This window comes from Bactrocera neohumeralis, chromosome 4 (assembly GCF_024586455.1).
Source record: "Bactrocera neohumeralis isolate Rockhampton chromosome 4, APGP_CSIRO_Bneo_wtdbg2-racon-allhic-juicebox.fasta_v2, whole genome shotgun sequence".
Classification (NCBI taxonomy): Eukaryota; Metazoa; Arthropoda; class Insecta; order Diptera; family Tephritidae; genus Bactrocera; species Bactrocera neohumeralis.
In genome coordinates, this window is record NC_065921.1 from 82,239,614 (window position 1) to 82,257,495 (window position 17,882).

Consider the following 17,882-nt stretch of genomic DNA (forward strand, 5'->3'; position numbering starts at 1 on the left):
CCATGCACACATCCTAGCACTTGCGGGCCAACGACTCGGAACAGATGCGTGGCAATGTTTTGTTATTAGTGGTTTTTATAGAGAGTCGCTTGTTTCAATAAAGTGTTTTGTTTACACACACAGAGAAATACACGAGAGCTGACGCCTAAGCACAGTCGTTCGAGCTGGAACTCACACATTTCGGCAGGTCTTCTCAACGTGCAAGCAAATCCGCGGAGCTTGTATGTATTTTTTCGGCTCGTCCACATTCCGCCCTCAGTGAAAGTTTCGTATGCGTATATTTTTTGACTGTTTAGCAACCATCGTCCGACCGTCGCCCGCCCGTGCAGCCGAAGGCAGCCCAGCCGCGCGTAAAATTTGTATGACTGCCTACGGGTAAGTAAATATTAATGCCTTGCGTGACTACTTACCTAGTCAGCTGGTTAATTCAATAGATACTTGATGCATTTGACTTGAATTTTATGCAACGGACACGTAAGTGCGGTCGAGACTAGCCGAAAAAGTAACGCTAAAGCTAAATTGTGCTGTTCTAATTTCAAAAGCCAGACAATCGTCATTGAACCGTGAAATATGCCGAAATATTTGTATTATATTAACTATTTTCCATTGCTTAGTCAGTTGGTGGAGAAAAAAGGGAGGTTAAGGGTTAAATAGAATTAGATGCAGCCAGGATTGCCGAGCTTGTTGTCGATCTGATCTCGTTGGCTTAGAAATATGTTGATAGTTTGATTTGGAGCTCGCTAACTATCCAGATATGTCGGATTTTGGACTTATGGATATTCATGAGCTCATAATCCGCACAGCCTGCCTAGGAATCAACTAGACCTCGTTGAAAGGAATGTTTGTACGAAATGTAACAGTTCCCAAGGATATCACTATGTCCTGGAACCCATTCCAGGTGTATCGTGAAATGGGTTCCAAGACTCAGTGATATCTCTATACAACTGGAATGGGTTCCAGGACTTAGTTATAAGCCTAGGAGCTGTGAAGCAGATGAACTAGCCATAACAAGAACTACAGTACAATTAGACTACGGAAAAGAGGCAATTTATAAGCTTCTGGCAATCGTGGCGTGAGTGGAATATGATCTCTAGTAGAAGTGGTAACATGTCACTGTCTAATAGGCGGACATACCAGTGGACTAGGAACGCCATATAACGACTGCTGTAGAAGCTCTGAGCAGGTGGAAAAAAATACTGTACAACTTCTTTTATGCGAATGCGAAGCTTTATATAGGAAAGGAATCTCCACTATCGATCATGGGTTTTTTGACGACGTCTCGGAGGTTTAGATACATGTTTTAGTACTGATGAACTTCGTAAGAAGCAAGGGGGGAAATTCAAAGAGGAGCCATTAGAACGAGTGGACTTTAGTCCTGGTGGTATCACAATGGGTTTTCTAAAGGCCTAAGTGCGTCGGCCCTGCCTATTTACCTAGTTGAAAGTAAAGTTTGTACGAATTGTGCTAGGACAAAGAGTCAATGTTCGAGCCTTATAAGATCAACTAGTATCGTTTCGAAGATCAGCTTTCAGCTGTAAAACTAATGAAAACCAAATAGTAGGTTCAGATAATCTTTCTGGCTTGAACCAAGCGTTCTGTGCGGCAGCAACCTCAGCCTGACTTCGTTCCAACAGATTTGATGATAAGAACCATGACTTGCAACTGGTTATTGATAAGATTGCTACTTTTAGAGTGACACTCTTTGCTAAGTGGCAAAAACCGGATCCAAAAGGCCATAAAGTGACAGCTCAAAAAAAATTGCCTTGCTGCATGGCTGTGAACTTAGGGATTATGGAACCATTCAGAAGATGCTTAAAAGAGACAATTTTGAGAATTATAATTACTTTTCAGTTGTGAAGCGCTGTAAAACTCATCGGCTGCTTTCTTAGCCTATTTACTTAAGTAAGTTACATAATTTTTCGTCTGGAGGATACTGTAGACCTGATTTTTATGGGGCTTAAGCTGCCTTGGTAGGAATTTTCGATATGTTGCTTTGAAAGCTATGCAGAGAACTCTATATGGTATTTGCTATGAAGTTCGTAACATCCAGTAAGAAGCGTCGGAGACCCTAAAAGGTGTACTGCATACAGTATACTATATAAATAACCAGCGTGACGAGCTGAGCCTTAGCCATATCCGTCTCTCAGTTTATATGTTCGCGAACCATGCCCTCAATTTTTGAGGTATCGATCTGAAATTTTGCGGACAAGCTTTTTGTTCTAAAAAGCTGCAAATTTGTCGGATTCGCTTAAATCGGACCACTATAGCATATAGCTGTCATATAAACAGTCTATCAAAATCAAGTTCTTGTATGGAAAACTTTTTTATTTAAAAAGATATCTTCACAAAATTTTGCATGGATTATTGTCCAAGACAAGACTACAATATCCGTAGAAATTGTTCAGATCGAACCACTATATCATATAGCTGTCATATAAACTGATCGATCAAAATCAATATAAATATCTTTTTATACCTTTTTATGCTATAGGAAATCGACTTGTGAAGGGTATTATTGCTTTGGTGCAGCTAAAGTCAACGTTATTTCTGGTTGCTCCCAAAATTACTACAAAAACTTGCAGTATAGGTATCTAATCACTTGAGAACCTCAAAGCGTACCACAATGCTTGCTTTAACTATAACTTCCGATGTCTAGTTTATACATATTTTTCTTTAATAGCACTCGATTCCGATCTCTGACGTGAAGCAAAGATTGACGAAAACTATTGAAATGACGCTCCCTCGCTCTGCCGTAACTCGTCGTAGCATTAGGTTCCTTAAATTCGAAACTTCATATGAAAACCCGAGCAAGCGCCGGCAGCTCCCACGAGACTTTATTAAATTTATATTTTTCAGCTAATTTACTTTGACACACCACATAATAAAACAACAAGTGCAACAACAATGATTCAGCTGCACTCATTTTAATGTCGCAGAGTCATTAGCTTTTACAGGAGTGTGCCTCGCCACCCACCGAACTCAGCAACTGAGTGCATTCACGATGGTTTATTTATATTAAATTGAGCATGGAAGCAATTTACATATATCTATATACATATACATATGTATATCTATCTATACAAATATACAGTTAAATTTTTTTCGCGCTGCAGTTGTTTGTTTGTATTTTAATTTTCTAAATGCACTTGGAAATTGTCAGCGAATAAAATGGTGTTGCAAAAAAAACCACAACAAGAACAACAAAAATGCAAATGCTTTATAGCGTTAACAAAAACAAGCTGTTCGCCCTTGCGGTCAACAACGCCAATAAAGTTGAATATTCGAGCGCGCACTGTAAGTTAGGATGAGACATAGAACATTTGGACACGCGGCTTGGAAAAAATTTAGTACCCAATGCCGACGACCACATGTCCTTGCTTACTTTGGCATATATCAAGCGTTAATAAATCAAGCTGATAATTGCGCAGCTCAGGCATAGAAGGCGAAATGATATGGAAAAAATTGAGTGGCATTGCAGGAGAAAAACAATCAATTACTCATTGCTCTAAGTGTTAAAGAGAGCGCTGTCGGTTTCCCTCTATCACTATCTGGTAGAGAAGTGCAATTATTAAAAGTTTAGTGTTCATGTTCATCTTATATAGAAATATATATTTGAGACTCGCGGAAGTATCGGAACCCAGTCACATCTCTTCTCTTGAAAGGTTTTGACACCTGTTTTGATATCTGAGACAAGAAAACTTAGCCATCTAGATCTCTACTCTTTTCTCGAAAGGTTTTCGTATCCAATATGCTATTTATGACAAAAAAACTTAGTCACAGAAGCATCGGAACTCAGTCTCCTCTCTTCTCTTGGAAGGTTCTGACAATTTATATGATGTCTGAGGCAAGAAAACTTAACTATCTAGATGTAGTATATTTTCTCGAACATCCTTTTGACATACTATAAGACAACTGAGACAAGAAATCGTATTCCTCTAGATCTATAATCTCTTCTTCAAAGGTTTCGGAGTCCGATATGATATTTGTAACAAAGCAACTTGGCCATAAAGGCAGCGAAACCCAGTCTCCTCTCTTTGTAAGTTTTGACATCTTATTACATCTGATCTGATAGATCTTTTCTTTTTTCTGGAAAGGTTTCGTTATCCTTTATGGAATTTAAGACGATAAAACTTAGTTATCGAGATATCGGAACCCAGTATCATCTTCTGATAAGTTTTGAGATCCTCTATGACAACTAAAATAAGAAAACTTATCTTTCTAAATATATACTCTTTTCCTGAAAGGTTTCGGTATTCGATATGTTATTTGTGGCAAGAAAACTTGGCCATAGAGGCTGCGAAACCCAGTCTCCTCTCTTGGTGAGTTTCGACATCCTGTATCATACCTGGGCTAGAAAACTTAGTCATAATCAAAAAAAAAAAACTTTTGAAAACTGAAATTGGAGAGTTTTTGACTATCATCCATAACAGTACTCTTCGCTTAGCGTCTCTCAAGCATGGTATTCTACCACTTCTCTGTTATCTGAGACAATTGCGATACAGAATCTGCGCAATAGAACAGACTGTTTAGGGAAACATTTCAACGAAATACGATCGGCTCAAAAATTTGGAAAAAAACAATGAATAAATCGTGAGAAAAAAATGCAAATAAGGGTAACGCATACCGTCAGATTCGACAGAGCATGTAGGTAATCCCAAAATATGTAGTTTAGATCAAACTACACAGCAAAGGGTTACACATGTCACAATCGCTCATAACTAATCTCCATCAAATACTATCGGCACGAGCATCAAAACACCGTTATTAACTGTAAGCAGCTGACACTTGGTACGCGTAAGTCCAAAGCTAAGTTGGAGAGAGTTATCAGTACGCATGGATAATTAGTTTTAGTGATTCCGTCCATTTGGGCTGCTGTCTTCCGACCAGTCAACGGGCAATTAGGACGCACGCTCTGTCTACTCCACCTCCGCCCGCCGTTAATGTGCAAGTGTGCAGCGCGTTATGTCAATTTTTATTGCTAAGCCAATTAAGCGGAATATTTCCGAATTCCGTGTTCCTTTCGGTTAGTCTCTACCCATTTGTCGTCGTTTTTTGTGTCTGTGTCTGTGTGTTACCTTCGTCGTGTTTCAATTTTCCGTCGGCGTTGCATTCGTTGCCGCAAATTGCGTGCGACCCGCTACTGTAGCAGTGAGCAGCATCACTGCATGCAATTATCATAATTTGTTTGACACGTGACTACAGCAGGGGAGGGACGAGCAAGAGCGCGCAGAGAGAAAAGGAAGGAGAAAAGGATATTGCTGCAGCGCGTGTTGGTAACTGTAAAGCGCAGGGGCGTGTGGCTGCGACAAATTGTAACAAACCGTACAAAAATTATATGCGTAACGGTATCAATTTACAACTTGCTAAGAGTGCATACGAAATTTCAGGTTTTATGCATAATCTCGTGTACTTCATCGGCGGAGAGGTGGAGTGAGTATGGTAGGGTTGCAACTTGATGAGAGTTAGATAAATTTACTTAGTGACTACAGCATGCAATTTACTATCTAACATTTTTTTTCAATATTCTATAATAAAAGGGTTTGCCGTAGGGTTGCCAACTTGTTTTTCGTTTAATAAATTTTTGATAAAATAAAAATTCGCGATATTAATATTTAATTTTGACTTTAAGTGTATACATATTAATATTTATTGATACATATGTATGTACATATATCGGTATTAAAAAGGGTTGCCATCTATATTTTTTATTTATTATTTGTAAAACAGAAAATATATATATTACATGTATGTCTTTCAAATATTATTTGTAAATAGAAAAAAATATTTTTTAAAAAATATTAATTAAAATTTTTAAACAGTGGCAACAATTTTTCAAGATACATATTTACGAAATTAAAACGTATAAAAAGAACAATATTCTTAAAAAAAAAATATTAATATTAATTATAAAAAAATGTTTAATAGTGTTGCCACACGTCAAAATTTTCAAAACAGTTTTAAATTATTATTTTTAAAAACAGAAATATATTTATCAAAAAAAATAATTTAAATTTTTACCCAGCGTTGCCAGGTATTAAAATTTTCAAGAAATTTTCGAAATTAAAATTTATACAAAGAACAATGGATATTCTTAAAAAATATAAATTTTTAAACAGTGTTGCCACAAATCAAGTTTTTCAAGACATTTTGAAAATATTATTTGGAAAAAACAAAAATATATTTATCCAAAAAATTAATTTAAATTTTTAACCAGTGTTGCCAGGTATAAAATTTTTACACAGTGGCAAAATTTTTTCAAGAAATTTGCGAAAGAAAATTAAAAAAAAAAACACTATTTAAAAAAATAAAATTAAATAAAAAATTTAAACAGTGTTGCCACATATCCAAATTTTCAAGACATTTTTAAAATATTATTTATAAATGAACAAAGTCTTAAAAAAAATAATTAAAATTTTTAAACAGTGTTGCCACATATCCACATTTTCAAGGCATTCTTAAAATATTATTTATAATATGAGCAAAATCTTAAAAAAAAAATAAATTCAAATTTAAAATGTATTTCAAAAATTTTTATATTATAAATTTTGCTCTAAAAATTTTATATTTTATTTGAAACCTGAGTGGAGACATTGTCTGCTAGTAAATTTGAGCCTTTAAGCCATGTCATGCACTGCGCTTGTATTTATTTACATATAACCGTACAATGTACATATGTACATAAGTATGTAGGTATGCCGTTGCAGAAGACAACAAGCAGTAAAATATGAGACCGTCTTCGTTATGCGACGCACTCGATAAGAATAATGTCAATAAATCAATGATATGCATTTTTGACATCTACGAAAAGGAGACACACAAATAAACAAGGACATGTGACAAGTACATATACATACATATGTATGTATGTACAGCTAACATACAAACACACAAAATGCATATGAGTTGCAATGCCAGTGGCAAGCAGCCGGCTACAACAAGGACCTGTGCCTTTCCTGCACCCAAACCGACACAAGCAAGTGCATAAATATGCTGGCAGCACCGTGCAAGGACATACATACAACAACAACAAGTATGTAATGTACGAAAGTATATTATAAGCCATTCTTCAGTTGTGAAATGATGAAAAGCTGCTTACGAGTAATTTTTTGTGAAGACATGACGGCAGCGGGCTACTGCTCCACCTCACACACATACATACATACATACATATATAGATGCCGCTACAACAACTCGTTGCCAGCTGGTGGCAACCTTCATTGCTGTAGGCACTTGTTTCCTCTTAAGTACATCATGTGACATATTAGTGTTTTTGTTTTTGTTTTTGTTTTTGTCTTTTCGCATTGCGCGTATGCAAATTGCTCGCGGCATTGTCACGGCATTACAAAACAACAACAACACCACCTACAAGCAGTGTTGTGTGTGCTTAACGCCAGAAACGTCAATAATGTCAGCACAATAATGCTTTTGTTGTTGTTTCTCTTAGTTGTTTGTTGTTGTTGTTGTGTGGTAATAAATACGTTTTTTATAATATTGCTACTTACCGATCAATAATGACAGGATCTGATGGTGTCTCATTGCGGTTGCCACAACTTTTTTTATCACAACAGCGACTGCAAGCAGAGAAGAAGAAGAGAGAGAGAATTGTAATATTGCAAATTATTTTATGATGAAAATGTAAATGTCAGCAATTGTTAAAATTAATTTTTAAAGGCAAAAAAAGGAGTCGTGAATTTAATGACTGTTGATGTATGATTGTATACAGTTACAAAAAATAAATATGTACATATGTACATATGTATGTGTAAATAATGTATTTAACATTCAAGGACTCATTTGAGTGGAATTTTTCGCGCTTTTGGGTGTGGGAATAATTTTGAGTAAAACTTTGACCAAGAGAAAGAATATATTTTTTGTTTATAATTTTTTACTACTTTAAATTTAATTATATTTTACTAATATTTTATTTAACAATTAAAAATTTACTAAAATATATTTTTGATATTTTTAAATGATACCTTTAAAAGTTTTATGTAAAAAAAATAATAATATAAAAAATACTTTTTTACTTCTAAAATTTAATTTTTTAACTATTATATGAAATAAAAGAGAATATAAAAAATTTCTAAAATTAAAAAAAAATTTTAAAATTTGTTAAATTTTTTTAATTCCAAAATTTTTTTTTCAATTCCAAAATTTTTTAAATTTTTTTTTTACAAACAAACTGTTGTTCAGCTCTGAAATTTTGATTTTAATTATATTTGATATCATAAAAAAACATATTTTAAAATTTTGAGCTTATTTCATTAATTTTATCTAAAGTTGTTTTTCAAAATTTTTTTTTTTTCAAAAAAGCAATACGTTGTTAAACCTAACTGAAAAATTTCGTTTTTAATTATATTTGAAATCAAAAAACAACAGTCTTAAAAACATAAAGTTTTCTAGATTTTAAAAATATTTTTTTTTTTAAATTATGTATTTATAATTTTGTTAATTTTGAGCTTTTGTGTTTTGAAACAACTTTTACATAAAATGGAATGAATGAAAAATTATTTTAAAATTTTAAGTTTACTTAATAAATTGTTTCCTATTCTTTTTTTTTTAATTTAGTTGTTAATCTAACTAAAAATTTATGATTTTTTTTTGCTGATCATAAATAAAATATAACAAAATAAATAAAGCAAAAAGAAAATATAAAAAGCAAATTTTTTCAATTCTATATTTTTCAATTCAATTTTATACTTTTTTGCTAAGCTTTTATGTTTTGAAGCAACTTGAACAGAATTTTAATATTGAGGCAGAAAAATTAAAACGAAATTTATTCTCAAGCTAAAGCAAAATTGATTTTATTATTAATGTTTAACTTTTTTTAATTAATTTAATATTTTAATTAATTTTTTAGTTTAATTTAATTAATTATAAATATTTTTTTAATTTTTGGACTAATTTTTTAATTAAATTTAGTTATATTAATTAATTAATTTTTTTAATTATATATTTAATTATATGTATATTTTTGTATTTTCCTTTTTTCATTAATTTAATAAATTAATTTGAATTTTAATTAATTAATTTGAATTTTTTAAATTAATTTATAAATTAAATTTAATTAATTTATTTAATTTAATTTAAAAGAATGGATTTTTATATAACTTTCATTGTTGAAAATGTATGTTGTTTCAAAATTTTAAACATTAAAAAAATAAACAAAACTTTATAGAAAAACAAAATATTTTTCATTATTATATAATTTTTAATTATATTAATTTTTGATATTTTATGTGTACTTTAAGAAATGCAAAAGTACTTTTTAATACTTTTAAAAATTTATATTTTTTAAATATCATGAAAAAAAGAATGGAAATGTTTTAAAACTAAATATAAAAAATTAAAAAATATAATATAAAAATATATAGAAAAAATTTAATTAATAAAATTAAAAAAAAAAAAAAATATTTTCTTGAAATAAAAAATTGAATTAATAATTTTTGTATTTTAATTTTTAAATTAATTTAATTAATTAATTAATTTGATTTTTTTAAATTAATTTATTAATTAAATTTAATTAATAATTTTTTGTATTTTCATTTTTTAATATTTTTTAAATTGAAGTAATTAATTGCTTTTTAATTTATCATATCTCAAATCAGTTTTTCTATTTTTTGATTTTTTTCGAGTTTATTGTTTTTGCGGTCCTAAAAAAAATATTTCTCTCAACCCAAAATATCTCACAATTATTTTTTAATATAAAATTTAATTATGCATTTTTGTATATATATGTACATACATATATATTCCTTTTTTCATTAATTTAATTAATTAATTAATTTGATTTTTTTAAATTAATTTATAAATTAAATTTAATTAATTATTTTTTTATTTTAATTTTTTGTATTTTCCTTTTTTCATTAATTTAATTAATTAATTAATTTGATTTTTTTAAATTAATTTATTAATTAAATTTAATTAATTATTTTCTTATTTTAATTTTTTAATATTTTTTATATCAATTACTTTAATTTAATTAAAAAAAATTAATTGTTTCTACTTTTTTGAATTAATTTTTGCAAGTTAATTGTTTTTGCAACCCAATAAAGAATAAATATTTTCTTGAAGCCAAAATTTCTCATTGTTATACCGTTACTTATAAAAAAACTTCCAGCAATTCACCAAATTTGTACAAAAGCTTTACGGCTTGTTTTATGTAAATATGATTATTATATACGTAAAGGTGCTTATTCAATATACAATACATACATACATACATATGTATGTATGCACATGCATATGAACACCGTTGAGTCGGTGCAAAGTCAACAATGCGCCGTCGCCGCCATCACCATAATCGTTCAGGCAATTTCACAATACGCAGAATAGACAAAATGAAACTTGTGGAATATTTCATTTTTTTCTATGCTTACAACATTATTTTTGTTATTGTAATGAGTTGAGAAGGAGCTACGAGGAAATGTGGGAGAGTAAGTGAGTTTGGGCGGCAGTTTATCAGCAACAATTGACTGCCATAGAAGCAAAGGCAGGTGTTTGATTGTGTTGGTGTATGACTTGTGCGGTAAAAGCTACCCTGTAGGACATAGACTTTGAAAAAAAAAATTTTTTGTTGTAAAACATATAAATCAGCTGCCAAAATTATAAATAGCCTTTTTTAAATGCAATTAATTATGAACTGGTTTGAATAAAACTAGTTATAAACTGGTTTGAATATAGCTAGTTACAAACTAAGTTGAATATAACTAGTTAGCAACTAGTAAAAATGTCACTAGTCGCAAATTAGTGCTTACCACACCAATTCAAAATATTTTTTTCACCTAGAAATAAATTATGTAAATTAGTATTAACAACAAAAACCATTTAAAAAATTTAATTTTCAATTCCAAATCTCTACAGGGCACTCTTAGTCCACAGCGCGTATATAAAATGGGCGAAATGCCAAACGATAAAGACGCCATTGTTGTTTGCTTTATATCATTGCAACTGATGATTCGACAACACGCCGCCTCACCGCCCTCTTCCGACAACCACCCACACTCACCTCCAGTTCACCAGTCACCCACACAGCTCGCGTACCGGACCATTTCAACCCACTACTATTGCTGCTATGCTACAAGCACTCGATTAGGTTATGCTTCGTTGGACATCCCTTTGTCCGACATCCTTCTATTTGTGTAGGTGTTGAAGTACCCCACACACACACACACAATTTCGCTGTGTGTTTGGCTCATAATAATGGCCACTCGAAACGGTTAACCAAGTGGTTGGTGTTAAAGAAAGCTTTTTATGGCTGAAAATTGTGTCTGTCTACGCAAAGAAGCTCCACTCAAGCAGTCTTCATTTCCTTCTTTTTAACTCAATTCAAGACGAATTTATTTCGGCGAGATAATAAGATGAGGCAATTGAAGAAGCTCATTTTAAAATTATTTCAACCTTAAAGCTCAAGAGCGGGCGCGAAAACGACAGAGAGAGTGAGAATGAGAGAGAGATAAGGAAATGGTGGAAATGCGACAAGACGATGATTGAATTCATAAAAAAAAGTAAATAAATGGATTGAAAGATTGTGAAAAGCTAATATTTTAAGCCTAAGGCGTAAAAGAGTGCAAAACAACAAGAAAATTAAGGCCGAAGGAGAGCGTTAACATTTGTTGGACTTAGCTAGTGATGAAGCGTGTAATTTAATGTTATTCTTTTGGGTTAGGAATAGCAAAAAAATATTGAAAATGTTGGAGAAAGAAAATAAGTTCGAAAAAAAATGGATTGTAATAGAAAAAAATAGAAAAAAGAGTAAATAGTAGAAGAAAGCTACACAAAGGCGAAAAGCTGATTTTTTAAGCTCTGGGGAATTGTGATTCTGCAACAAGAGATTGTAGTCGGAAAAATTAAGCAAACATACAGACATAAGTATGTATGTATGTATAAGTAATACAAAGCGTTGAACTCTTGGCAGGCACAGAAGAAACTGAAATAAGAGAACCGAACTTCGAGATTTCGGGATTTTTTACGCAAGGCATGTCAAAATCTTTTACATATAGAACATTTTTTCATTTTAATTATACATTTATGACACAGAAAGAATGTTTTTAAGAAATTTATTTGTGATTTCGGGATTTTTGTTTGCAAAAAACGGGATCCCGAAATTTTTTAAAGTTTTAAAAATTTGATTTTACATTAATTGCAAGAAAATATTTTTTATTTGTGATTTCGGGATTTTGGTTTGCAAAAAACGGGATCCCGAAACTTTTGAAAGTGTTTAAAAATTTAATTTTACATTTTATAAAAAACAGCTTTTTTAAAACTTCGGCGTGTCGGGATTTTGGATGAGCTAATTAATGGGGTCCCGAAATTTTTTTAAACTATAATGTACAGTTATTATACAAAAAGTACGTTTTTTATAATGCAAGATTTTGTGATATTGGACAGGATCCCGAAAATTTCAAAAATATAATTTCAGACTTATTACACAAAAATACCGTTTTTTAAAAATTCGGGATGTCGGGATTTTTGATTTGCAAAACAGCGGGATTTTTAAATTTTTGAAAATTTAATTTTAGATTTATTACACAGAAAGAACGTTTTTTTGGAAATTCGGGATTTCGGGATTTTTGATTTGCTAAAAAGCGGGATCCCAAAAATTTTTAAAATTTTTAGTAATATAATTTTAGATTTATCACATAGAAAGAAAGGTTTTTTAGAAATTCGGGATTTCGAAATTTTTGATTTGCAAAAAAGCGGGATCCCGAAAATTTGAAAAATTTTTTGAAAATATAATTTTAAATTTATTATATATACATATATATTATATTTCGGGATTTTTGATTTACAAAAAATTGGATCCCGAAAATTTTGAAATTTTTTGAAAATATATAAAAGAATGTTTTTTTTTAGAAATTCGTGATTTCGGAGGACACCTGAGACTCTAGCAATAAAAATGTACTTTATCCCAAAAATTATTTTCGGGATTTGCAACACTGTGTGGGATGCCCGCAAACTGTGCGAATTGCCTTTGAAGCTGCAGCTTAGCTGGAAGTTATGCATTGAAATACTTTGCATTTTCAACAAAGATTATTGGCAAACCAACAAAAATAGACTGTTATATGCTGCAAACGCACATGTATGTACATACACACTTACAAGTGTATGCGGAAGTATAATACACTAATCTTATGAGCAAAATTTACGCCCTTCTGACTCTTTGGGCGGCTGGTAGGATTTCAAAGTAAAGCATACCTTGCAAAATATTTCCATATATTCGTGAAGGTGTGCATGTGTATGTATTCTGTGTGGCATATTACGTTCCAAGTGCAGTTCATCAATGAACAGGAAATTTCGTTAGGCACCAACTTTGCATACATCGCCACACATATTTGCATAAATATTTGAATGCGATTGTTTATTTTGGCGCATTGCCTGCTGAAGGGCGCTACGAGCGTGTTTGTGTGAAGTATCAATGACACTTAGCGATTTCTAAGGAGCAGCTGAAGGCTGCCAATTTTCATGTCTTTTTTTTTGCCGCTGATTTGTGGTAATTTTGTAAATTATCCGCTTCGTTTGATGAAAGAGAATAATATTTATGCCAACGTTATGAAAATAAATGCAAATGCGCCTAAAGATATGCAGCGAAAAGTTCTAAGGAACTTAAAAATGTAAAATTTCGTTATTAAAGTGATCAGCTGATATTTGAAAATGATAATTTTTGCAATTCAGTTGAAATAACTATCGATTATGAACCCGAAAGAGGAAACCATTATGTTCTCTCACGACCTGAAAAGTTCTAATTACTTGCACCAAATTATTAAAATAATAGTCTTCGGCTTTACAAGCACAGATGCTGCTTACAAGGTAAATTTTGTCCAAATTTTGACAGCGAACCATACAGACTAGACGAATTTCCGGCCTTAAATACGATCTTCTTCGAGTCTAATCTTCATTTTATAGACTAACTTCGTAAATACATCCGAAATGACTCCATTTTATTGTGTAATTTGTTCATACTTATATCCGATATTTCTCACTTTATTTCATGTCTGAAGTGATATTTTCCTGAGCCCCGAAGAAAACAACATTTCTTACAATGTAAAAACTGCCTATAAACTAACCTGTATAGTAACCTGTGACGTCTTAGTCATGGCTAGTACTTAATTTAAAAGCTCAGACGGCAGAAACCAAACTTTTTACTAAGAACTGCTATATATAAATTGAGAAATTTGGTCTCTAGAATAGGAAAGATACAAGTTGACAAGTTGAGGAGTGCTGAGCATTGTCTAAAAGTTTCGTATAAGATTTCTTTCTGTTGAGTTGAGTCAGTAGGTAAAAAAAGACAGTAAGGCAATGTATTCATAATCCGAGTCCAGAGAAGACTTCGAATTAAGGTTATGTTGAGAATACCACAAGTCACCGAGAGGACTTCGAAGTGCGTTCAGTAAATTAAAAAAGGCAATAAGGCAGTAAAGCAGTGGAAATCATAAACGGAGTCCACACAATACTTCGAATTAAGGCTATGTTGAGAATACTACAAGTAACTAAGAGGCCTTCGAACTGCGTTTGGTTATACAAGTTGACGATGGCTCCGTATATCGTCCAAAAGTTTCATATAAGAGTTCTTTCGGTTGAGTTGATTCAGTAGGAAAAATTGCAGTAAGGCAGTGGAATTCATATTCGGAGTCCAGAGATGACTTCGAATCAAGATTATGTTGTGAATACTACAAGTCACTAAGAGGCCTTCGAACTGCGGTTGGTTCAACAAATTGACGAGGGCTCGGTATGTTGTCTGAAATTATCGTAACAGAGCCCTTTCGACTGAGTTGAGTCAGTAGATAAGAAAGGCAAAGAAAATCGTATTTGGAGTCTATTCAAACTATAAAGAGGTCCAATCCTTCGGTTGAGTTCAGTAGAAAAAGACAGCGGAAATCATATTCGGAGTCCCTTCGAGCTTTTAAAAATCGAAATCTTATGGAGATCACATATTTTTTTATCTATTTTTGAAGAGATTTTCGGTCTCAGAAGCCTCCTATATTATTTTCCGAGAGCCTACCACCGATTCAAGTGTTATGTCAAACATATACATACATTTTACTGTTATAAAATCGACACTTACCTGCACATAACCTCGTGTGTCAACAGTACGCGACACATTTCCGGATTTTTATCTTGTCCTTCGTAAATAATCGCCTAGAAAAACAAAAGCAAAATACAAAAAACATCACTAAATTACATTGTTTATAAAAGTAAGTTGTCATTAGCGTAATTATTTAAGCATAATTATGTACTACAAGCGAGAAATACAACAACACACGCCTACATATGCAGGCACTGGTGTTAGATGGAGTACAACTTTATTAGGGAACAAGTGAGGAGAAAGGATCAGCAAGCAAGTGTGACATGGGTGACACTGTGGTCATTCACAAATGACGAAAGGTACAACAAACAAACACACACAGTCATATATATAAACATACATACACTCACATATATCATCAACAGTGTTGGCCGAGTGTGGTCAATATTTATTTTGTGCACGAGACACACACTTGTAGAGGTTAGATTAAGTACACACATACTTGCATGTATGTTTGTATATATGTATTTTGGTAAATATATATGTATTTATTTGTTTTCTTACCAAAATAAGGTCAGTGTATTTCGTATTATCGGCACATATTATCTTCTTAGCAAATAACAGTATCAAGTGCGCATTGTGTTGTTGTATTTGTTATAAGGATAGTACTAGAAAAATGTTAGCTTTCATTTATTTGCATAATGGTGAGTTTCGAAAGTGTTTACAAAGGAAAATTGGACATTTATATATGGCTTCATTTGTAGGGAAGGATATATTTTTTGATAATTTGTTTTTGTAGTGTTAAATTAAGAATTTCACTGTTTCCAAAAGTTTTCAAAATTTTCCAAAATAGTAAAAAAAAAATTCAAAAATATTTCAAAACTTCTTTGATATTTTTGAATTGATTTTCAGAATTTCACTGTTTCCAAATGTTTTCAAAAATATTTTTCAAAATTTTCCAAAATATTTAAAACAAATTTCAAAAATATTTTAAAACTTTTTTGATATTTTTGAATTGATTTTCAGATAATCTTGAAGAAACTTCACACATTTAAGAAAGTTTTCAAAATATTAAAAAAAATTCAAATGTACTTAAAAACTTTTTTGATATTTTCGAATTCATTTTGAGATACTCCTGTAGGGGCCTCACATATTTCCAAAAGTTTTTAAAAATATTTAAAAAAATTTCAAAAATATTTTAAAACATTTGTGATATTTTCGAATTGTATTTCAAATATTTTTGAAGAGTTTTCAAAGATATCTAAATATTTTTCAGATGAGAAACTTTTTTTACCATTTTTTTAATATGTTAAATACATATATTTTAATGTTTTTAAAGATTTTCAAAAATATTTTTAAAAAAATTTCAGATATATTTTAAAATTTTTTTGATTTTTTCGAATTGATTTTCAGATGTTCTTAAAGATGCTTCACAAATTTAAAGATTTTTTAAATAAAATCTTTTTTTTGACCATTTTTCAAATATGTGAATTATTTTTGTTTTTGCTTTTAAAGGTTTTTGCAAATATTTTAAACTTTTCCGTCCTTTTTGAATTGATTGTCACGTCGCAAAGTTTTCTAATTTAGAAATTTTCGGAAGCAAAGCTTAAAATTATTGCATAATATTTTTTCGTTTCTAAAAATTTTTGAAAATTTTCGATCTTTCGATTTTTGAAAAATTTTCAAAGATATCTAATCACTTTTCTAATGAGATGCTATAGTCGAGAAATTTTTTGCTCCAAAAAAGTATTTTTTTCCGAACTGCTTTTCAACTTTTTTCAAAAGTTTTCGAAATTTTTCAAATATTTTTCGAATAAAACAATAAACAATCATTTCGAAAATCAAGTGTCTGTAAATTTTCATTCTTACTGGCTACAGCTTGAATATTTTTCTAAATATTTGATTGGTTTTATAAACTTTTCGAATTTTTCTGAACATTTGCACAGTTTTCGATTTCGAATTTTGAAGTGTTTTGAAAGGTATCTAAACATTTTTCAAATGAGATATTTGATTCGAGCAATTTTTTGTTTCTAAAAGTTGTTTTCCTCAATTGCGTTCCTACCATTTTGAGCATTTTTCAACGTTTTCCAAATATTTTTTCAAATGTCAAACTATTTCGAATATTAAGTTTCTGTAAAATTTTATTCTGACTACAATTTGATTTTTTTTTCTAAATAATATTTTGATTTTCTATTATTTTCAAAAATTTCTAAACATTTTTCAAATGTCAAACTATTTCGAAAATTAAGTTTAAAGAAAACACATTTTTACTGAAAACAGTTTGAAGTTTTTTCTAAATATTTGACAGATTTTCTAAAATTTTGGAAGTTTTCTGACCACAGTTTGAAGTTTTTTCTAAATATTTGACAGATTTTCTAAAATTTTCAAAGTTTTCCAAACATTTTTCAAATGTCAAACTATTTCGAAAATCAAGTTTCTAAAATAATCATTTTAACTGATCCCAGTTTGAATTTTTTTTCTAAATATTTGATAGATTTTCTAAAATTTTCAAAGTTTTCTAAACATTTTTCAAATGTCAAACTATTTCGAAAATTAAGTTTCTAAAAAAATTATTTTTACAGACCCCAGTTTGAAGTTTTTTCTAAATATTTGGTTGGGTATAACTTCGAAAATCACTTGAAAAATTAATTGTTTATTGAAATTCGAAAATCAGTTAAAGTTTTTTAATATATTTTTGAAATTTCTATTAAATTTTTATAGTTCCTAAAATATTTTCAATATATTTTAAACGACTTTCTATATACTAGGTAAATTTTCCAAGATTTTCTATGGGGTTTTAAGGTTTTTCTGAAATTTTTTCGAATATAAGTAATCATTATATGTAAGAATTACATAT

The 17,882-nt window shown here is 30.7% G+C and overlaps 1 protein-coding gene across 10 annotated transcripts in view; it reads right to left on the reverse strand.

The window, feature by feature from the left end:
- Positions 1 to 17,882, reverse strand: part of LOC126755583 (transcription factor collier) — an 89,255-nt gene that overhangs the window by 31,963 nt on the left and 39,410 nt on the right. For all 10 annotated transcript variants that reach the window (XR_007666505.1, XR_007666502.1, XR_007666507.1 and 7 more), the window contains exons 4-5: positions 15,065 to 15,138; positions 7,503 to 7,571 (exon numbers count right to left, since the gene is read on the reverse strand). Coding sequence is in view for 4 of the 10 variants with exons in the window: in XM_050468262.1 (XP_050324219.1) it covers positions 7,503 to 7,571; positions 15,065 to 15,138 (143 nt within the window). In the remaining 6 variants the exon portion in view is untranslated. The remainder of the gene's footprint in view (positions 1 to 7,502; positions 7,572 to 15,064; positions 15,139 to 17,882) is intronic.